The sequence below is a fragment of the Caretta caretta genome, chromosome 3 (assembly GCF_965140235.1).
Source record: "Caretta caretta isolate rCarCar2 chromosome 3, rCarCar1.hap1, whole genome shotgun sequence".
NCBI lineage: Eukaryota > Metazoa > Chordata > Testudines > Cheloniidae > Caretta > Caretta caretta.
The window spans coordinates 90,601,065-90,624,369 of NC_134208.1; the positions used below are offsets into that span (position 1 = coordinate 90,601,065).

Here is a 23,305-nt window from a genome sequence, read left to right on the forward strand (position 1 = left end):
ACGAGCAGCGCTCCTGGGGCTGCCGGCCAGCATAAAGGGCGGGCAGGCAGCTGGGCGTGTGGCGCGCGCGAGGCACTGTGAACGGGACCCGATCTCATTGGGACGGAGGAGCCATGCAGCCCCCTGGGACTAGAGGTTAAGCCAAACCTGCCCCCGACGTCCCTCTCCTGCTGCAGGCATCCTGCCAGTGTCCGTGGCTGGGGTGGCTGATCTGCAAGAGTGGCACCCAGAGTCAGACTCCTCCAGGGCACCAGGCTGCTTGGAGGGGGACGGGGAGAAGCGGGGCTCGCCCAGGGGCTGATGTCCTTGTCGGTGCCCCCTGCGCCCCCAGCCCTGCTGAAGGCGTGAGACGCCTGCCTGCCCCCGGGAGGGGGCTGCTGCTCGCATGGACGCTGCTGGGAGAATGTGCCAATGAAGAGCATGGCTAAGGCGCCGGAGGGAGAAGACGACTCCTTCCTGCAGCCCTCGCAGAAGGGGTCCCCCGGGCTCCAGGAGGATTGCTATGAGGGCCTGCTGGGGAAGGCCTTGCTCTCCTACCCGGAGCAGGGGCTATGCGCCCCGGCGCTGCAGCAAGCCAGTTCGCTGGACAGCCAAGAGCAGGGCGATCCGGAGCCTGCCCTGCCCATTGGGATCAAGTCAGGTAAGAGCGCTACCCCCGCGGGGGAACTGCTGTGTAACTGCCCTCTGAAGAGCATCGGATCGTGCCTCTATCTCCCCGCTTTCCGCTCCCACCTGCAGGCAGCGGGTCTATTTCAGTGTGTCCATAGGGCGGGGTGCGAACGGCGGGTTCCCTGCGCCCCAGGAGTCTTAGGTAGATAGGTGTAGCCTGGATCTGAGGCTGCCTATGTCATCTCAAAGCCAGGAGTGTAATGCCGGTGCTAGACCATCCCTGGCATACACAACCGGTCACATTACACAGATATCGCTCGTACTTGGCGATTGCATAGATACATTAGATGAACTCGATAGATCTATCTGTCTAACCTAGTTCATCGCAGAGTGTAGGGACATGTAATAAGTATCTGTGTAATACACCCGCGTGCGGATATCTAGATCAACGTACACACAGAGATATAAAATCAAAGGAAGGGAATTTAGGATTGAATCAGGGAAATCGAAAATACTCTTTCAAATGGAAATGTGATAAACAAATGTAACGATGCACTTGGATTTATTTTCTTTTCCCCCTGACACTCAGAAATACATTTTAACAGTGAAGCCCTTTCCTCAGAAGAGGAGGATACAGATATTCATGACAGTAAAATAAAATCCTTCGACAAAAACCTGTCTCCGAAGAAAACCATCACGCAGATTATGAAGGACAAAAAGAAACAGACCCAGCTCACCCTACAGTGGTAAGGCTCTTGCCCATCTACACACAGAGCACACCTGTATTACAAGGAGTTCTTTCTTTCTTTCTTTCTTTCTTTCTTTCTTTCTTTCTTTCTTTCTTTCTTTCTTTCTTTCTTTCTTTCTTTCTTTCGTGGGAGGAAAGCTAATAATTATTTACAAAGTCTGAGTGCATTAGGGTGGTAAAATCTGTGTAAGGAAAGCTTTCCCAAAGGAAGTTACTTTACTACTTGCAGAAAATGCATCTATTGCTGTATATTGGTCAAATGAATCAAACATTAAGATTTCGGACCACAAAGGGAATTTAAGTATTTGTTTATCCAATCATGAAATTGGTCTCTGTAGCCCATTTTCACAATATTTGCCATTTAATCTGGTGCTGTTTTGGAGGGGAAAAAAACCATCTAAAAACATAGCTCACAAGATATCTGAAGTAGATTTGCTAGGGAGTATATGGGTGGCTTTTACTAGCTTTAATGCAGACTGTAGTAAAACACAGTGGGACTCATTTTAAGGCCCTGTCTCTGGAAGTGTAAACCTGTTCACGAATACTTTCACTGCTACTGATTTATCGCAGCTCAACATACAATCTAAGCCAAACCTCTGAAATAGAAATCAATTGAAAGCATAAAGATCCCATCAGAAATATTCTCTTCTGGTTACCCAATAATTCAAGATTAACCAGCATCTGATTTATAGCTGCCTAGCACCAGTTTATTTCAATGCGGTACTGTTACCCCTGCCTCTAAAAATAAATAGCCATATCCTGGAAAAACGTGAAGATGAGTGATTAATTAAGACATACATTTGTGAAAGGAGCAGTTAATTGTCATGCCTTTGGTAGTTTTACTGAATTGTAATGCAGCTGGTCATTGTTCCCAGACTGGAAACCCTGATGTTACTGTATTTTATTCCAGCAAAGAAAACACCCAAGAACAGCCCTTATTTGGGAAATATTCCCTTCGGAGCATGGTTGAAGTCAGGGAAATCTCCCACTGAAGTCAGCGAGATCTTTGTTACAAACTTCAGATTTAGCCCTAGATTACTTCCTCTAACAGTGAAAACCATATAAAGTAAACACAGGACTGCATTGCTGCCCCAGATTTCTCAGGCTAGTTTAACCTGGGGAGTGGGCCGTAAACCGATTCAATAGAGGTTTCTACAGCAAGTCCTTTTATGCATGTATGCAATTTGAGCGAAGAGGAAGCTGTTATGTGGGAATGGCATTGATAATAGTGAGGGGTAGAAATGGGCCAGGGGTGAAATAGCTCCAAGACTGAGAGCTCACAGGTATCCCCACACGCCATATTCACCGAATACAAGATGAAAGGACCAGGCTTCGTTTCATTCCTGGAAGTACCAACTTGGTGTCCATCACTGCTAGCCTCTGTGTCACTTTTAAAAGAAGTGGCAAGATATTAAGAGATGCAGGCTCACACCCGTTCAGACAGGAGTCTGGGAAACAAAAATAACCTCTAGATGAGGTTGTGCCTCAATTCCAGTTCAGCCCCTCTCTAAATAAGCATTTCCAGTTTCTCTGGGTTTTTAGACAGAAGTTGCATATTGAATTAGTCCAGGCACTGAATCAGGATCTAGATTTAGGCTCTGGATCAGTCAAAAGTGATAGGGTTAAAATGATCCTTGCAGGTAAATCAGTTGCGTTTCAGGGAGTAACACCAGGGAGGAATCCTTCCCCTTATTTGGTGGTGGTGATTTTGTTCTCCCTCTTGCTGGAGAAGAAAGCTACCGTGCTGGTTGTCACACATAAAGCACAGCAGACCAGCATAAGCCGTTCCACTCCTCCATCTTGCCCAAGGTGCTGTACAGTAAGTTGCTGACTAGTAAGCTGTAGTGAGAGCTCTCAGTAAATGTTGCAGACAGGGCAGTGGAAAAGAAGGGAGGGACAACAAAACGGGGGAACCCACGGGATGGCTTTTCATTCTGGTTATTGTTTTTACTCTGCAGGCTGGAAGAAAACTACATCGTGTGTGAGGGAGTTTGTTTACCGAGGTGCATCCTTTATGCACATTATTTAGACTTCTGCAGGAAAGAGAAGCTAGAACCTGCCTGTGCTGCGACGTTTGGGAAGGTAAAGGAGCAAACATCTGGCGGTCCATTGCTTGTCAGACTAATTCTTCCACAGAACCATGTTTAACTCCTCCCCTGTTATCACGACTCTCAGAAATGAACAAATCCTTCTGCTTTCTAGAGCCCCTGCGTCTTTGAATTAAAAGGGGTCCAACTAAACCTGCATTGCTCCCTCTGAACAGAGTCTTAGGATATGGCTACACTACGAAATTAGGTTGAATTTAGAGAAGTCGGTTTTTTAGAAATCGGTTTTATATGTTTGAGTGTGTGTGTCCCCACAGAAAATGCTCTAAGTGCATTAAGTGCGTTAACTCGGCGGAGTGCTTCCACAGTACCGAGGCAAGCATCGACTTCCGGAGCGTTGCACTGTGGGTAGCTATCCCACAGTTCCCGCGGTCTCCGCTGCCCATTGGAATTCTGGGTTGAGATCCCAATGCCTGATGGGGCTAAAACATTGTCGCGGGTGGTTCTGGGTACATATCGTCAGGCCCCCGTTCCCTCTGCTGATGAGCTCTGCCTGGTCACCTCTGCTGATGAGCTCTTCATGGTCACCTGCAGCTTGCCATGCTGGCCAAACAGGAAATGAGATTCAAAAGTTCACGGTTCTTTTCCTGTCTACCTGGCCAGTGCATCTGAGTTGAGAGTGCTGTCTAGAGCGGTCACCTTTAAGTCGAAAAAAAGGGCTTCATCTTGTGGACGGGTGCAGGTTTACATTGATTTACCGCTGCTAAATTCGACCTAAAGTCCTAGTGTAGACCAGGGCTAAGACAACAACCTCAAAGAAATGAAATTAAGATTCCTCTTGATTTGCACTGTGAAATCTGGAAGAGACATTCTCTCTCGCAGCCTTTGCTTTGCAATGAGAGGGATGTGATTCTTCATATAAAAGGTGCAGCCTGAGGGATCTGGGACAGAACACACAGCTTTATACTTGGCAGTCTTTAGTGCAATTACAGAAAGAAATGTTGTGAGGTTCAGTAGGAGAAGAAGAAGAGTTCAGAGCAGAATGAGTTTCTAAGTGGGAAACTGTTGAACCCGCCTCCCCCTTCAACCTCTCCCACCCAATTAGTCCTAAAATCATTTAACCAGAGTGAGAGATATGGACTTTCCAAATTAAATCCCATACATACAGTTAGTGAAACGGAAAACCAAGAAGGCATCACAGATCAATTTTGTAAAACACCACTGATCCATTCAGTTTGCTTACAGAAATGCATTTGTTAGTCTAACGAAATAACGGTAATGGAAATCAACTCCAGATCATAAAACGTTCACTCCTCATATTTTGTTACCTGCATTGGATGTATTTGGGGAGTTCCCATCTCACGTTGCTTAAATGACTTCAGTATTATTGGGAGAAACAACAAATTTCCACTTAAACAGTATTTTTATTGTGAATTTTATTTCCTCTGCTTATGGGATAAAGGACTTTTCATTTGGTACATCTACTGCCTTAAGCCTCATTGAAACAATTATTGGTGTGGAAAGATGATTAGGGCACTAGCCTAGGATTTGGGAGACATGGGTGTAAGTCCCTGCTCTGCCACAGACTTCCTGTGTGACCTTGGGCAAGCCATTTAGTCCCTCTGTGCCTCAATTCCTGATCTATAAAATGGGGATAATCATAAATACATTAAAAGTGTGAGGCACTCTGATACTAGGGCAATAGCGGGGGGTCATATAAGTATGAGAGAGAGAGAGAGAGAAATTTGTATGTCTTAGCCTCCAGATTGCACATTTAAGATGAAAAATCAATCCATTACAAAACAAAATATCTAAGGGCCAAATCCTGCCATCCTTACTTAGGATTAATGGCAGTTTTGTTTGGGTCATTTTTTTTTTCAGGTTTCCATTAGTATTGTTTAATATGCATCAAGATGAATCCAGAGTGATTGTGTCTGAGTCATCAGTGAAAAGGGAATTGGAACCAGGCCACCTGAATCTTATCTCTAGCTTTGTCTCTGACTCTCTGTGCAAGCTTAGAAAAATTACTTACCCTTCTGTGCCTCAGATTTGTAATAAAACTACTTCCCACGGAGTGAAAAACTAAACCAAGCAGTGTTTACAATGTGCTTTGAGATCCTAGGTTCTATCAAAATTCAAATATTCACCTGTCGAGGGCTGCGCATAGCACACCCTGTGGATCTGTGATGCCCTGTCAGAGGGATGGGAAGCATTCAGTCATTGTATCCTACTGTCAATGTAAATCCTTCTGTCACTGTATTTTATTCAGGCAAAGATTACGACCAGTAAGGAGCACCCCACTCCCATAGCCTGGCCACAATCCCATTGGGAAGCATAGGTCCTGCTCCCCCATTTGGCACTATCTGTCTGAAAGGAAGTAGGTGAGGGTGAGGACATATCTCTTCTCTCCCGTTTCTCCCCCATATATACCAGCCAGCAAAGCTGGCCTGCCAGGGAAGGGAGTGCCCACTGCTTCCTCCTCTCATGCAGCAGAGCTGTCCTGCTGGCATGAGTCAGTCTCTAGATCTGAGTCCGAGGCCCCAGCAGGTGCAGTAGGGCTAGGAGTGGGTGTTAAAAGCAAACCCATCTGCTGAACATTTTAGCACAGTGTGATGTCATTTCTCATGTGGGTGTTATTAGATCACCCCAGCAGTTTCCTCCCACCCTGAACTGCTCAAGTGGGACAGACATGATTTTAGAATCCTGGCCTGCTGCTGCACTGCGGTGGGGGAGCTCTCCCTGAGCTGGCTTTCTCCAGCCTTTGCAGTATTGCAGCTTGGTTCAGGGTGGGGGGAGTGAGAGGAGCCATCACAAGGAGTCATTTGCCCCTTCCCTGTTCCCCATGGTCCCCAGTTCTGTCATCACCTCTACACAGCCTTGACCCACTCCCCAGTACTGCTGCTTCTCCTCCTCCTCCGGAAGCACTCTCAAGTACTTTCAGTCCCCTGGCGCACTCCCTGGCCCGGCATCTCCTCTTTCCATTTCCAGTGCCGACACCTGGTACCTACCTTTCTTCCCCAGGGCCTAAACACCTTCCAGCCCACACAGGCCTGGTGCCTTCCTTTCTCCCCTAGAGCCCAGACACACCACACAGTACCTGCCGGAGTAGAATCCCTGCTACCGGTCCTTTTGTTCCACCTGACGGCCTCCCTAGAGGCTGGGGCAAAGAATCCAGTGCTGCTTAAGTGCAACCCATTGAATGGGTTTCTCCTGAAGACAACTAGTCTTTGTGGTGACAAGTAAGAGCGAGACTGGGAAGGAGATCTTGTGGTGTGTGTGTGTGTGCACGTACACACTTATGGGGAGATCTGGAGTTACAAAGTGGGATGACTGAGGGTATGAAATGCCCTAATCTTTCAAGTCACCTCTACTCTGGGCTCTAGAAAGCATAAACAATTTGTTTAGTTGTTTGTGGATCTTGATAGCATTGAAATAACACTTATTCATGAATCACAAATGTAACAGTTTTCGGTCTCTGCAGTCTCCTCTTATACTACAAGTCTACGCTTTATTTTTAATATGTTCAGGAATAAGTATTTATCCACTGTTCAACATTTGCTTTTTCAAGACAAACTTTTCAGAGCTGCTGACAAAGGAAACATGCCCTTGCTAGAAACTAATATGCCTGACTTTTTCATTAGACCATTCGTCAGAAATTCCCCCTGCTTACCACACGGCGGCTTGGGACAAGAGGCCATTCAAAGTAAGGCACAATTATCCATGTATCCACATAGAGTATAGACAGTACAACATGCAATACTTCTGTGTCCGTATTTTATGCATTAAGCCACAAAATCTGCATTCAAATAACTAGAGCTACAGATGACATTTTGTGTGTGTGTGTGTGCGTGAGAGAGAGAGATGGAACTGACAAACAGTCTGAATTTTAGAAAAATTATTGCATGCATGATTTTAAATGTAATGGCTTTTTCCCAGATTTTCCATTATCTTTATAATGTCATGGATCTTTTGTGGTGTTTCCAAACTTTTATCAGATATTTGTTATACTTGCTCATTTTTGCTGGGAAAATTGCATCATTGAATTATGATTGTTATTATTCTGGTTTGCAAACCTGGCAGCTTTTCACTCCCATTTCCAAATTACAGTAAATCTTCAGTTGAAACTATTAGAGACAGACATTTAGTGCTAAACCTAGAAGAAAATATACAAATGACCTTTGTTAAGGATAGTTTTAGAAGGACTTTGAGAGTTCATAATTGTAGCTGCAGACTTCTTCCGTCTAATCAACCAGTTGATTTGTTTCAGAGGTGTCACCTTGTTAGTTTGTATTAGCAAAAACAACGAGGAGTCCTTGTGGCACCTTAGAGACTAACACATTTATTTGGGCATTAGCTTTCGTGGGCTATAACCCACTTCATCAGATGCACCTGCTGATTTGTATAGCTGGTCTGTGGAGTGTTGTGCTTTAGGAATACAGCATGATGATTTTTTACATGTGTGTTTATGATAAGTAAGCATGATGCCTAGTGTGTAAATGATGTCGGTGTTCATCCTGGACTTACATTTTTAGCTCTAGGCAGAGCAGGTGTAATGTTATTGTGAATCTCATAGTATGACAACACCTTTTCTTTCTGAATACCCCAAGAGCTCTGAGGAAGTGTGATTGAGTTTCCCCAATGTGATTTTGATTTTGGTTCAAGAATATAAAAAGTGTGTCTTTCCATGGATTGTGTATGTTCTTAAGGACGTAAGGAGCAATGTACTGTATTGATGCACCAATACACCATATATGATGAAAACCAAAATTGGACAGAGGCAGGGTGTTCTAAATGATTCCTTGATGCACAATCAGTGAATAATTAGGAATCAGGTATTTCAGTAAACTCTCTTCCATTCAAAGTAAGGCACTGTTATCCATGCATCCACATAGAGTATAGGCTGTACAACAGTGGGAAGTTAATGATGCAACATTCTGTGTTGTTTGAAGCTGACTGTCTATGAGGCTGTGCTACCAGGGAAGACTTAAGATTGTTAGAGTGACCTTAAAAGCTAATTTCCATACTTAGCTGGGTTTTGTAAAGTTTATACTGAAATTAGAATTCTGGGGATTTCAAAAGTGAGGGGGACACTTTCCCGGGGAGTGGGGGTCTGGTTAAACTTTATTGTTTTAGAAGGCATTTTTCAAAAAAGTTAGCAGTCCTCAACCTTGAGTCCAATTTAGTCAAGTTCTTATCTGTGAATTTCTATTGGTTTCAGAAGAAGTTTTTCTTAAGAATGCCCATGTTGCTATGAGGAACGTTAAGGGATATAAATGGTATCCATGTTTCTGTGAATATATCTATCTGCACTAGTCCATAGTTATTCTAGACCTTATTCAAGAAGTGCTTAAGTATGCATATGCCTTCAAATACAGGCGTAGTCCCAGGATAGCTCTCATGCTTAAAGTTAGGCATGTGTTTAAGTGCCTTCCTGAATCAGGGTATAGGAAAATAGACTTGACTCAAAGAAGAGATCACAATAGAGTGATGGTTTATTGAGGCAAGACTGAAAAACAGAGACAAGTAACAAGGAATAAAATAAACAAACAAAGATGGAAAACCATAACAATAAGAGTAATAAGAAAACTCTTGGGAAAAGACTCTGTGTGAAAAATTCTTACCTGTGAAACAAAGTACAGAAAATAAAGCTGGTCTGCAAAAGGAAAACATAAGGTTGTGTTCTTCTTGAATTATTTATACTATATGGCCTGAAGGATGTTTGGTTGACTGTTTTTTAAAGTTTTTTTTCCCCCTGCTGCTTATTTTTTTACTTTGGACTTTATCTTAGAAATATCAGGAACGGCAAGTTGGTTCCCTGGCTTTTTGGCGAGCTCACTGGAGATGTCATATATGGAATTTAGCTTTAGGATTTAATCAAATCCTTCTTTGATTAAGAATTAACAATTTCAAATTGTTAATAGCAACATATTTTTTCCCTCTCGAGTGTTTCTCAGGCATTGTATTAACAAAAACAAAATGAACCAAAATGTTTTAAATATTTGGAATAAAAATCCCTTCCCATCTCTATCAACTCTATTCCACTTGCCTCATTTCTCTCATGTCATAAATCCTACCAGTTAGCCAATGGTCCATAGAGTTTTCCAGGAAAAATAGGGGACAAGACCTAAATTTCGATTGTAAAGTGACAAGATGGGGGGCGCATAGTTGAGGAAGGAAGCCCAACAATCTTTCAGGCTTTATTTACATATCTAGGGTGACCAGATGGCCCGTTTTTATAGGGACAGTCCCCTTTTTGGGGACTTTTTCTTATATAGGTGCCTATTACTCCCACCCCCATCCCGTTTTTTCACAGTTGCTATGAATATCACAAAGAAAAATAACAAATGGAACGCAAATTCGTTTTTCCCCCTTTGCAGGTCACCTTTAAATGCTGAAAGGAAGTTTTTGGAGTAAAGTTGTTATTGGAAAGAAGCTTGTGTTGGTTAAAAGTCCGATGGGCGTGGGGGTGTGGAAGGGTGATCATGCATTGTCTGCTTTAGTGAAATCTCTTATTGTAGTAGCTCAGTCATGGCTACAGGCATCCTAATGTAAGTGTGGACTGATGTATTGTCCCAGAACTTTGGTTTGTAACTGATCTCATACAGACTTCTGAACGTTATGGTGTTGGCATTGTATGCATAAAAAACTAACTAGCTCACAAATTCTCCAGACTAGTCAAGTTCTGCTAAAGCCCACATAGCCCAATGAATCTGGACCTTAGGTTCAGCCATTCTATTGCTATTATAAACCAGAAAATACCAGAAAAAAGTCCCCAAAATGCACCTCAGTTTTTTGGACCTGTCATATCAATAAGCAGGTTACCAGATTTTGCCCCAAACCTTCAAAAAAGCAATTCTACCTTCAGTAAATATCACACATCTGTGAAATGTCAGGTGGTTTGATTTCTGTGAAGTTGAGGGGGGTGTTTAAAAGAGAGGTAATAGCACAATTTATAAATATGTATTTATAAATGGGGATCTAGCTCCAGCATTAATTGTGTAGAGATGAGTGTCACTGCCCACATCTCTTTTCGAAGACATGGTACAATATTAGTGCAGAAATACAGCTCATCCGGCATTTACTCAGCAGATTGCACAGGCTCACTGACCTTGACAGTATTAATGAGTGATGTTTTCATATGGATTATCTGCTCTTGAACACTTTCTTCGAATGGGTAAGGCATCAAGAGGTTTCGCTCAAACATCTTGCATTGGGATCTTCTTTTTTATCTGTTTTTTTTTCTGAAAACATCATGGGCCTGATTTTCATTTACACTGAGACGACCTGGTCTACACTTACAAATTAGATTTCAGAGTAAAGCAGCCGTGTTAGTCTGTATCCTCAAAAAGAAAAGGAGGACTTGTGGCACCTTAGAGACTCACAAATTTATTTGAGCATAAGCTTTCATGAGCTACAGCTCACTTCACTTATGCTCAGATAAATTAGTTAGTCTCTAAGGTGCCACAAGTCCTCCTTTTCTTTTTACTTAAAAATTAGATCGACCTACTTATGTAGCTCAGGGCTGTGAAAAATTTCACTCCCTGAGCACCATAGTTCAGTCCTGTTCTAGATGTGGCTAGGTTATTAAGAACTTCTCCATTAACCTAGCTACACCTCTCGGAGAGGTGGATTATCTAGATTGATGTGAAAAATTTCATGCCCTGAGTGCCATAGTTAGGTTGACCTAACCCCCACTGCAGACACAGCTAGGTCAGTGGATGAATTCTTCCATCAACTTAACTATCACCTTTCAGAGAGGTGGATTACCTACACTGATGGAAAAAACCCTTCCATTAATGTAGGAACCTTTCCATTAATGCTGTAGGGCTTGTAGTGTAGACACAGCCTAACTGCTCACTAATGAAAATAAGCAGGTCAGAACCTGGGGTTGAGTGAGGTTAGGTACTACTAGGTACACATTATAATACAGACATGTCAATAAGGAGCAAAGCTGGGTTCTTTCGGCTGGACATAGTCATTTCCTCGCATTCAGACTCTTTCTTTTAAAGAATGTAACACAATGGAGTTATTTCAGTTCTAAGGTTTAGATTCTTGTTTAGTATTTTTAATTGTATTACTGTAGCATCTAGAAACTCCAGTGAAGATGCCATTGTGCTGGGTGCTGTACAGATATAGAACCAAAAGACAGTCCCTGCCCCAGAGAGCTTACAATCTAATATTTCAAAGGAACCTCCCCCCCCCTGCTCTTTCCATGAATAAATTATCTCACAATGTACTTCTCACCTCGTATATGTCAGGATAGTGATAGAGCACAGCCACAACCAGAGCTGACCAGAGAATGACAATTCCATTTCTCAGCAGCTTTTGAGGTCCCAACATTTGTTTTTATTTTGCACTGGAAGGTTTTTGTGACAACAGAATTGTGTTGGCAGAGAGGCAGAGATGTGTGCGGGTGTCATGGTAGGTAGGGCACACAGCTCCAAGTCCCTGCTCTGACTGATTGAAAGCAGAGTTTTTCACCCCAGATCCCTCTGATTTAGGCAGCATAGAGCCTTTAACCTGTCTCACTCATATCCCAGGACAGTGCCCTAACTGCCCTTTAGGGTGTAAGAATCTTTCTTTCTCTTCCTGGATTCCAAACCCCATTTTGATGAAATCTTTGTTGAAACCAGAACTTTTTGGCTTAGATGAAAGAGCATGTTTCACTGTAGAGCAGGCTTCAATCAGCTCTCGTCATGACTACCCTGTATTTCCCATATTGCTGAAGGGATGGGGATCCTGGCTAGATCCCAGCTAGATGGGAGGAGACCCACTATAGAAAAGGCTGTAAACACTGTCTCAGATTAGTATATAATCGTCTGTAAACTCTTTGGGGCAGGGACTGTGTCCTCTTGTGTGTTTGGACAATGCCAAGCATAATGTGGCCGCTCCCAGAATAGAAATAATAAACAATAATCACCATGATCTGTGAATTACCTGTGACAGCTACTCAGGAAAATGTACATACTGGGTAGAGTAGACACACAGGAGATTGTGTTTGAGCTCAAGTTACATTTTAATTTCTTTGTAGACTTTGATCGGTTAAATCTTAGCTTTTATCCATCATGTCTGAAAACTATTATCTTATTTATTAGGAGTGATTTAGTGGGTTAATAAAACTGATATGGCAGCTGGCCTCGTGATAACAAGTTATTGCAAGTCCCTGAACAGCTTAATCCTATCATTTCCTTATCAGCCATCATTTGTGTCAGTGTAAGCTAAAATCAGGGCTACTAGTTGCACAGGAACATATGTTACAGCAGACCAATGAAATAAAAAAGGAAAGCAGTTTAGTCTGTTTCTTTTTATAGTTCTGTTGAGAAAATCAAGAAATAAATCCTTCACGATCATGGATCTTATTTTATTCCTAATAATCATATACAATATAGTAAATATATAGCTATGCAGTTGTATATTTTATATATGAATTAGAATTCTACATTTGTTGGGAAAGAAGAACTATTTTGTAGGAGGTTAGTTTGAAAAATGGCAAGTGTTTGAAGCTGCTGAGAGATTTCAGATATTAGAATAAGATCTGAGAAGTTGCTTTAGTGACAGAGTGCAAATGAGCAAATCAATGGTGCATATATTATAATGCACTTAACATTTTTTAAATACGGGTGATAGCTCTGTATAATATTTTCTCTAATCTAATGTACAACTCTTGATATTTAATTGTTAAATGATAAAAGTTTGATTTTTTTAGAACATATTCTCACACATTTCATATCAAACACTCTTAAATCTCATCTAAAATAGTTTCAATGCAATGGGAGAAAAATGTCCATGAGCTCAGAGTGAAAAGTTTGCATCTGAACTTTGCCAAATGTCAGGAATGTTCAGATCCAGAAGTTTGGTTCAAGCCCAACTCTTTAATATAGAATATATGGAATACAATGGCTGAAAGAAACTTCATGACTTCTATCCATAAGAGAGATCAGATACAGAAGTTTATGCTATGGAGGTAAGATCCTTTAGCATTATGACATTGATTGGTGTTATTTAGGGCCTAAACCACCTGTTGATATGATTTTACAGAGCAACTATTGGTCACAAATAATGGAATGATTCAAGCAGGTGGACATAGTTCGGAGCTATGTTAATGCATCTTTAAAATTGGCCTGCTCATGTGTACTTAGTCACGTCACCGATCCTCAAACTAATATACTCATGGCAAAGAACCAAGGGACATGGTGAAAATGTAGGTGACAAAATCTTGCTCTTCTCAAGGGTCAGTGGGTATCACGGTGTTTTGGTGGAGTTACCTTTACTCATAAATTTCAGGTAAACAATGAAAGCAGTACTGTGTTTAGCAATGACCACTTAGCATCACATTTCCTTAGCTATAAAACCTTGACTGCTGACAGCAAAGCCGGCCATCAGCAGAAGTAGTACTTCAGTTGGGATCTGCAAAGCCAACCAGATAATTTAGACACATAACTCTCATCAAAATTGCTTTTCATGGGAGTTGTATCTAAATCCCCATGTCAGCTTTGAAAATATAAAACCCTTCATCTTTTACCATTCCTAGCCTTCCTTCTCCCTCAGGAGAGAAAACAGTGAGGATACAATGTTATGCTAAAAGGAACAACAGTGCTGAGTTGGGATTGCTTATCAACTTGTTCAGAGACATCATCAAAGAAATACCACTTTGTGGAGATAGCTCTTCTACAAAACACTTGTCTCATTGAAGTCAGCAGGACTAGTCATGTGCTTAAAATAAGCATGCACTTAAGTATCATACTAGATCAGGGCCCAAATTTGGTTGCAGAGCACAGCAATTTGATATAGATATACTGTCCATTGGTAGATTAGGATCACCCGTAGCATCATAGGGAGCAAGTATTTCATTAGTAATTGTATCTATTCCAACACATTGAGGCTTATATTGGTAGCAACAGGTTCAACAATGATTTTCACCATGATAATTGTTTACACTGAGTTCTTTTGTTACACTGGGAAATGATGATCTAGCTCTGATGCACAGACTGAAAAGTCAATGCTTTTCTTGAAAAGGTTTCATTTAAAACCTCTTTGATGCCATAAAATTAAGGTCTCTTTCACCTTCCAAGACTAATAATGCAATGCTGGATCACTTCCAAAGCACATGGTTCTCTTCCTCTTCTCCTCCATATGATACTTTATGGTGCTTTTACTTTTTACTTTAAAAGTGACTTTCGTACTTTGAAAAGTAGAAGTAGAAGTTTCCAGGAGCCTATGTGGTCTCAGGCTGAGCTAAGCCCTTCAGATTGAGCTAAACTACAGGAAGACCGGCAAGACAATATATAGGGAAAAGCGGGGGCTGGCCTCCTGCCCCAACCCTTTCTCACCACCACTTACCCAGTGACTCTCCAGATTCTACCAGAGCATAGGGACATTGGGACATTGGAGAATCAGAAGACACAACCCCATTTTATACCCCCACCCAGAATCAGGACTATTGAATCTAGACATCTGTGACCATCTAGCCTTCCTGCCAGTGCAGGATTGTTTCATCTCATACATTTACTAGAGTTTTTCCAATCTAGTTATCAATGTGCCATGTGATGCGACAAATCACCCTGAGGTGGTTATTCTTCTTCTCTCCACCTCACTTCTTCTGTCCATCAGGGATCTTGCAATTGCCCACCTCTAGCCCTTAAGAATTTCTCCACCTAATTCTCCCTCCCTCTAGGTATCTCCTTCCTTACTGAACACTTTTTAAAATATCAGGGATGAAGGGGTTAATATAGAGAGTTTATAAACCAGGTTATAACTTTGGCATCCTTCTGGATGAACAGTGCTATAAAAAAGTAAGCTATTAGCTTTTATAGATGAGGAAATGATGTTGATGTAAGTGATACTAATGTGACACTAATGAGTCATTTTTAAACACATTACTACTTTTATTGTTTATGTTTGAAATATACAAAGGGGACTTAATCTAAATTTTCCCCTCAATTAAGCTGATGCAACTCCACTGAGTTTGGAGGGGTTATGCCAATGCAATTTAGGCCTGGTCTACACACAAAGTTGACCAGTTTAACTAAAAGTTGTGATTCTAAACCAAATTACTTAAACCAGTGCAACTATGTGTTATGTCAAGAGTGTCCACGTGAAGGGAGTTGCACTGATTTAACTAGTGAATCAATGCACGCACTGTGGGTGGACAAGGCCTAAGAGGAGCATCCAGCCAATATTCCCATTGCCTTCAGTGGGACCAGGATCTGTCCCAGTGACTTGAAACATTACTTTAATTAAAATAGAGTCTAAGGAAAAGTTGAATTAAGCACCAGTTTAGTTCCCTGTAGATCTTTATGTGTGTCCCTTTTCTTTTTCATAGGTATCATTACTATGGAATTGGCATTAAAGAAAGCAGCGCGTATTACCACTCTGTGTATTCTGGAAAAGGGTTGACAAGGTACAGTAACATGACTACTGAGACTAAGTCTCTGCCACTGTATTTTGGAATGATGTTCAGCGATGATCTAATTTTAATCTCATCTATCTATGTAAGGTAGTCACAGGACACCTATCACTGTAGTATAGAGGCACCAGTAATATTGTTCTCTCATGGTTTTAATGCTCCTAGTTTGGGGCAGTAATTTACTCCCAAAAATCCAGAGTTAAATTTTTGGACACAATGGGCCAGCTGGTGTAATTCAGCTTACCTCCACTGAAGTCAAGGGAGCTATGCCATTTACACCATTTACACTAGCCCACTAAATTTAGAGTAGTGAGGCTCAGTTTTCAGAGCATTTTGCTCATATGTATTTGTGTGGCAGTCTTCTCCATTTGCCACCCAATGCAGCTCACCATTGTGAAACTGCCAGGGAATGGTGTGAAGTTGGCACCTGTGGGCAGGAGGGCTGGTTTCAGTGTAGATTAATATTTACTGATTCTTTTACTGGCAAATATCAAGCTGAAACCTAAACCAGAAGCTCTAATTATATTTATTTAAGGGACAGCTAGCAAGATCAATAAATTATGATAGCTGCATGTTGGTTTACCAAACAAAGATTAATAGTTCATAAAACAAATGTCTCTGTTCACATATGGCTTGAATGAAGGCTTTCATTGTCGATGAAAATACAGCCATGAGTGGGACTGTGTTAAAGGAAAAGGATAAATGAGTTCATAGGCATATATAGAAAATTCAGCTGCTGGCCGCTTCAGGTTATCGCCCATGGTCCCTGGCATAAGAAATGGGGCACAACAGAAAACATGAGGCTAATGTTGGCATTGGTCATCTAAAGAAAGGGGGGATCCTGCAGTTGCTGGGTATAATAATCTGAACCTGCCATTTCCTTAGCCAGTATTTATCAAGGGTTGCGGGGGTGTTTTTGGCACATTTGTAGATGAGATTATTTTGTAATGCAGAATTATCTTGAACAAATTGCTCATTTAATTGAGTGAGAGGCACAAAGGGGACCATATCACTAATGGCCCTGGGCAGTATCTCAGCCAGAGCCATGCACCATTCGGTTCAAGCCTGTGGCCTTACAAGCTCCAGTGCTGCTGAGTGAAAGAAAGTGGAGTTAATGCAAAAGTACCTAGGGCCAGATTTTCAAAGGAGTTAGGTGCCTAACGGTGCAGATAGGTGTCTAGTGAGATTTTCCAGCACTCCCAGGTATTTAACAACTATTGATTTCATGAGACTGAAGTGCCTCGGCACTTTTGAAAACCCCACTAAGCACCTTTCTGCATCTTTAGGTGCTTAAATACTTTTAAAAATCTGCCTCCCCCATCCCTGTCCTTCAAAGGAGGAAGCGTAGCACACTCCTACCAATAGTACTGTGGGAAGAACAGCTTTAGCTTGTGACTGAGGCTTTGGAGGAACACACCCAGCAAAAGCTGCCCAAGTTATATGCTGAATTGGTGATCTCCCCTTGCAGCTCTGTCCACAATACACATCTAGCTGTGAGGCCCCTAGCTCCATCTCTGTAGGCAATGGAGTTCTTCTACCCACCTGCCCTCTCTGCTTGCCTTCTGGTATCGGCATGAGGTTTGGAAGGAGACATGAGGTTTGGAAGGAACACACATTTCCCCTTTCCAAGACAGTAACGGGCATTCCCCTGAGCCATTTTCCCTGTGTCTGGCCTGTGCAGGCAGAATGCCTTGGGTCACCTCTGGCCATGTCAGCTCCACTCCCTGTCCCCAACACATCTCAATGGCTTGAAACCACAATATCGCCCCATGTCACTATAAAACTTCATGTTGTCGTTGTAATCTTATCACCTTGCAGCTAAAATAAGGGAGAATTCTATTAATTAAACAAACCACAACTGACTTGTTTTCATCATTGTGCAGATCCTTGTAGAACCTTGCCACCCGCGATTACCTAACGTAGTAGATCTGATTCAACTTGAGTTTTCTAGTGACTGCACCTAGGGCTTGCTTTGACATCCAATGAAGCCAATGGGAGTCTTTCCACTGACTTCTGTGGCCATTGGACCAGGCCCATAGTACACAGAATGCTGTCTATACTGTTTTATATTCCTGACAGTTATTAATGATTTTTTTCCATCCGAGATACATCCCTCTTGGATTGAAACTATTCTGAGTTCTAGGAAAGTTTCTGGCAAACACTATTTTATGCTGTTTCTTCTCAAAGGGGAAAGTCTAAACTCTTTTGTCTTTCATTTATTTTTTATTAGTCTTATTCTCTGCTAGGGCAGTTCTAAAATATTCTAGATTTGGGGTCCAATGCTTCCCTGATTTACAGACTTTTGTGAGGTTCTGACACAGGTTTGAAGTCTGAATGGAACCTGGGTCTTAGAATTTTCTGTTTGGTCACTGCCCTAAAGTCGTCACTTTTAAAAGACGGTCCCTCGTGGCTTTAATGATGTTCTCAGGAGCTTGGAGGCCAGTAGAAGTTGTGGAATAGAGCTAATTGCCCAGATATGTTTATTTTTCAGGCTTACCAGGATCATTTTCCCATCCAGTGCAGTGTGTGGGGGAGAAGCTGTTGTTGTGGATGTTTAATTAAAATAACCACAATGCTCAATTTTGATGTACTAATACAATCTATTTGTTTTCAAAGGTTTTCTGGAAGCAAGCTGAAGAATGAGGTAAGCACTGTGCCCTTTTTTCTCTTACTTGTAGTCCCATTATTCATAGTAGTACTATTGAATAGGGAGTGGTTCCCCCAACCCCCAGTTTGCTTGAAAATTGAAACAGTACATTATAGGGTAGATTGTGCAACCTTTAGCCAGGCTGCTAAGAATGTGCTCCCAAGAGTAATCCCAATGAAGTTAATGAGATTACACTTGTGAGTAAGGGTTCTCAATATAAGGGTTCTATAGTCTAGCCCTGTGTGTCTGAGACAATGCAGTCAAGTTTCAAAACAAAACTAAAATGAATGTGACCAGACAGGATTTAGTGAACATTTTTAAACTCTCCTTACATTAAACTATATACCTACTCACTGCCTTGAATATACCATAGAATCATAGAAATGTAGGACTAGAAGGGACCTCGAGAGGTCGTCTAGTCCAGTCCCCTGTACTGAGGCAGGACTAAGTACTAGACCATCCCTGGCAGGTGTTTGTCTAACCTGTTCTTAAAAATCTCCAGTGATGGAGACTCTACAGCCTCCCTAGGCAATTTGTCCAATTAGTTTTCGCAGAAAGGATTTACGATTGCATGAGACGTCACTCTCACCAGCAACACAGAAACATTGAAAAGATTTTAAAATCTTATAGGTACAGACTAAATGAAACTTGGATGAACATTGAATGCCAGGCACATTGTTTACCTCTGGTATGTTTTATCACATTTTTTAGTATTTTTTCTGTATGAGGGGATATCAGAAACTCTTTTATCTAAACCAGTTAGTGTGCCATTAGAGTCTGCATGGTTAATTAGGCTGATAATATTGCTGTCATTATCTTAATGTTAAATAGCCATTAGAAACAGATGGCATTAGAATGGAAAGGGCAGGTGGCAATGGGTTAAAATATCAAACCTAGAAGTGGGATACAGTCATATAAGTCCATTAGCACAATGAAATGGTGCAAATGTGTTTTCTTTAAAAAAACGTTTATGCACTAATTTCTTTTAATCAAAGCTTTTAATACATTTAATGGGTAATTGCGTAATAAAGGCACCCGGATTGCTCCTGTTATCGATTAAAAAAAACAACTCTGGATGCTGATAGGCAATTGAAGAACTGCAGAAATATTGGCTAAAAACAGTGTTTTAACTGTCTAATGTTTAAGACAATACAGAATTTAAACTTCTATCATTTCTTTCATTGAGCTCTTTCCCTGTGTTTGAATGGGTCGGTGGGACAGGAAAGGTGCTGTTCAGATAGCACATGTCTGTCATTCCTTGCTTCCTGTTTTGGTTTTTTTAATGACAAAGTAAAGACTGCTTGGAAGTCTGAAGTGTTCGTTCAAATCTGAATTTAAGGTATTCCAAATGCAAATACACAGCCTCAGACGAAACAGATCAGTGTAAGAATGTAAGTCAAAAGATTAAAAAATAGGGCAAATAAATGGGGGACAACACCTAGCTTCAGTTCTTGGTATTCTGAATTCATTTAATTTGAGGCTGACTCAGATTGTTGAAATCCTTACATCTGCTTCAGTGGCCACAGAATTACACACTTTACTGTATTTCTTTGCACTATGTTGATGTACACGCATTAAACTTGGTAATTCACGCTAGAGTGAAACTCACCCATATGCAGAGGGCTAGAACAAGGCCAATTTAAGTACCACTTACATTCTCAAATCAGGGTTTAAATGTGGCTGGCCCAGTACCCGGGCTGAATCCAACCCAGTAGTAACTGAGGAAACCCATTCAGAATGAGTGGATTCATAAAGGTGAAATTCCTGTCATTGCAGAAGGCCGGTGCAAGGCTCTGTGCACTGAGGACTAAGTGAGGCAGAGATGGAACACAGGGACTTGTGCAGGCAGCCTGCCTAGGGTAAATGTAATCCTGTGTGAGCAAACACAATTCAACAAGGCAGGAGAGCATCACAGAATGTACTCTGTCCATTTATCTTGACCACTATCATTTCATTTTCCTCACGATATTTCATAGTGCACTGTGGTATATGTTGTAAAGCTTAGGAAGTCTTAGTAACGTCATACCTCACATTATACAGGGTGCTACTGTTCAGTCTTTGCTGAGAAGTGGGCTGAGGCAGCCAGGTTTTTGTGGGAATTATAAAGTCAGCAAACTAGTGAAGCGTTGATTTGTCGTTTTATCATTCAGTTAGTATCTGAACATGCAGGCTTGTCATTATTTCATCATCTGCACCTGCCGTTGCTCTGAAAAGGAAAGGCTAGCATCAGTGTTTGGGGCCACAGTTCTAGCCCTGAAAGTTTTCCTCTCGAGGTATAGCCAGCACCTGTGTTACCTTTGGCTGTGATCCTGCCAGGGGCTTACAAGATTAATTTGGGCCCCGGTTGAATGGGAGCTCTGTAGGGAACATCTAGGAACTGCAGAAAGTGGTACTGTTGGCCCAGAAGGGAGGCATTTTTCCCTCTGAGTTAGTACTGAACCAGTGTGCCCCCAGGGTAATTGGCGGCCTGGTGCTTCTCAGAATACTATCTTCCAAGGAGATGTAAGCCTGACATCACGACCACTTGTGCTTATCAACAATCCCACAGCATTTCTTTTTTTTTTTTTGGTAAGAGAGAGTTGACCTTAGTGTCCTGGCCAAATTGCAGCTTGGTTAAGTGTGTTTTGCCTCTCCGTACTATCCCTGGCATGATTTTATTTTTCACTTCCTGCCCTTACGCACAGTCCGGGAGACCTCAGTCAGGCAAAACTAGGGACTTCAGTGCTGGGCTCTGGAATTGTTGCATAGTATTGCTGTACATTTGTAATGAACTGTGGTTACACACCCCTCCAGGCATCACTATCTTCAGCAGGGATTGAGCCAAAATGACAGGCCACTGCCATTTGAATGAGGGACAACTCCTTTAGGTGTGAGAAAGCAGCAAGGCACAGAGCTTAGTTCAGCTCCTGAGAGTGAATGAATGGGAATCACGTGTATGAAGGTTAGGGTATGTCTACACTACGGAATTAGGTCGAATTTATAGAAGTCGGTTTTTTAGAAATCGGTTTTATACATTCGAGTGTGTGTGTCCCCACAGAAAATGCTCTAAGTGCATTAAGTGCATTAACTCGGCGGAGTGCTTCCACAGTACCGAGGCAAGCATCGACTTCCGGAGCGTTGCACTGTGGGTGGCTATGCCACAGTTCCCGCAATCTCCGCTGCCCATGGGAATTCTGGGTTGAGATCCCAATGCCTGATGGGGCTAAAACATTGTCGCGGGTGGTTCTGGGTACATATCATCAGGCCCCCGTTCCCTCCCTCCCTCCGTGAAAGCCAGGGCAGACAATCGTTTCGCGTCTTTTTTCCTGAGTTACCTGTGCAGATGCCATACCACGGCAAGCATGGAGCCCGCTCAGGTAACCGTCACCGTATGTCTCTTGGGTGCTGGCAGACGCGGTACTGCATTGCTACACAGTAGCAGCAACCCATTGCCTTGTGGCAGCAGATGGTGCAATATGACTGGTAGCTGTCATCGTCATGTCCGAGGTGCTCCTGGCCACGTCAGCCAGGAGCGCCTGGGCAGACATGGGCGCAGGGACTAAATTTGGAGTGACTTGACCAGGTCATTCTCTTTAGTCCTGCAGTCAGTCCTATTGAACCGTCTTATGGTGAGCAGGCAGGCGATACGGATTGCTAGCAGTCGTACTGTACCATCTTCTGCCGGGCAGGCAAGAGATGAGGATGGCTAGCAGTCGTATTGTACCATCTTCTGCCGGGCAGGCAAGAGATGAGGATGGCTAGCAGTCATATTGTACCATCTTCTGCCGGGCAGGCAAGAGATGAGGATGGCTAGCAGTCGTATTGTACCATCTTCTGCCGAGCAGCCATGAGATGTGGATGGCATGCAGTCCTTCTGCACCGTCTGCTGCCAGCCAAAGATGTAAAAGATAGATGGAGTGGATCAAAACGAGAAATAGACCAGATTTGTTTTGTACTCATTTGCTTCCCCCTCTCCCTTGTCTAGGGGACTCATTACTCTAGGTCACACTGTAGTCACTCACAGAGAAGGTGCAGTGAGGTAAATCTAGCCATGTATCAATCAGAGGCCAGACTAACCTCCTTGTTCCAACAAGAACAATAACTTAGGTGCACCATTTCTTATTGGAACCCTCCGTGAAGTCCTGCCTGAAATACTCCTTGATGTAAAGCCACCCCCTTTGTTGATTTTAGCTCCCTGAAGCCAACCCTGCAAGCCATGTCGTCAGTTGCCCCTCCCTGCGTCAGAGCAACGGCAAACAATTGTGCATCTGAGTTGAGAGTGCTGTCCATTGCGGTCACAATGGAGCACTCTGGGATAGCTCCCGGAGGCCAATACCATCGAATTGTGTCCACAGTACCCCAAATTCGACCCGGCAAGGCCGATTTAAGCGCTAATCCACTTGTCAGGGGTGGAGTAAGGAAATTGATTTTAAGAGCCCTTTAAGTCGAAATAAAGGGCTTCCTTGTGTGGACAGGTGCAGGTTTACATCGATTTAACGCTGCTAAATTCGACCTAAAGTCCTAGTGTGGACCAGGGCTTAGACTGTTCTGGGAACCTTTATAAATGAATGGGAGCTTACCTCCGAAATGAGCAACCAGCAGAGGTGCTCTTTCACTTATCCAGCCAGTGTGCACAGAAGAAAAGGGCATGGTGTTTACAGTCTTATTAGTGTTTCAGGAGGCAATTTGAGTCTCACTGTGAAAACTCCCACTTGTTTCAATGGAATAGGATTGGGCCAGTGCTTAATTTGTAATGGAAGAGGTGCCGGGGATCAAGCAATTTTTTTGCATTCAAACTGATGCAGCAAGCTCAAAAGTGCTGGGGCTACGAACTGCCAAACCTAGAGGTGCCAGGGCTCCCCCCTGGCAAG

General features: G+C 42.6%; 1 protein-coding gene across 1 annotated transcript in view; it reads left to right on the forward strand.

Annotated features, from left to right (window-relative positions):
* The first annotated feature begins 391 nt into the window (after positions 1-391).
* The window catches only part of RFX6 (regulatory factor X6), a 53,103-nt gene continuing 30,189 nt past the window's right edge, over positions 392-23,305 (forward strand). The window contains exons 1-6 of the mRNA XM_075126192.1: positions 392-640; positions 1,199-1,355; positions 3,316-3,439; positions 7,044-7,105; positions 15,725-15,802; positions 18,425-18,452. Coding sequence (XP_074982293.1) covers positions 412-640; positions 1,199-1,355; positions 3,316-3,439; positions 7,044-7,105; positions 15,725-15,802; positions 18,425-18,452 — 678 coding nt within the window. The 5' untranslated portion in view covers positions 392-411. The remainder of the gene's footprint in view (positions 641-1,198; positions 1,356-3,315; positions 3,440-7,043; positions 7,106-15,724; positions 15,803-18,424; positions 18,453-23,305) is intronic.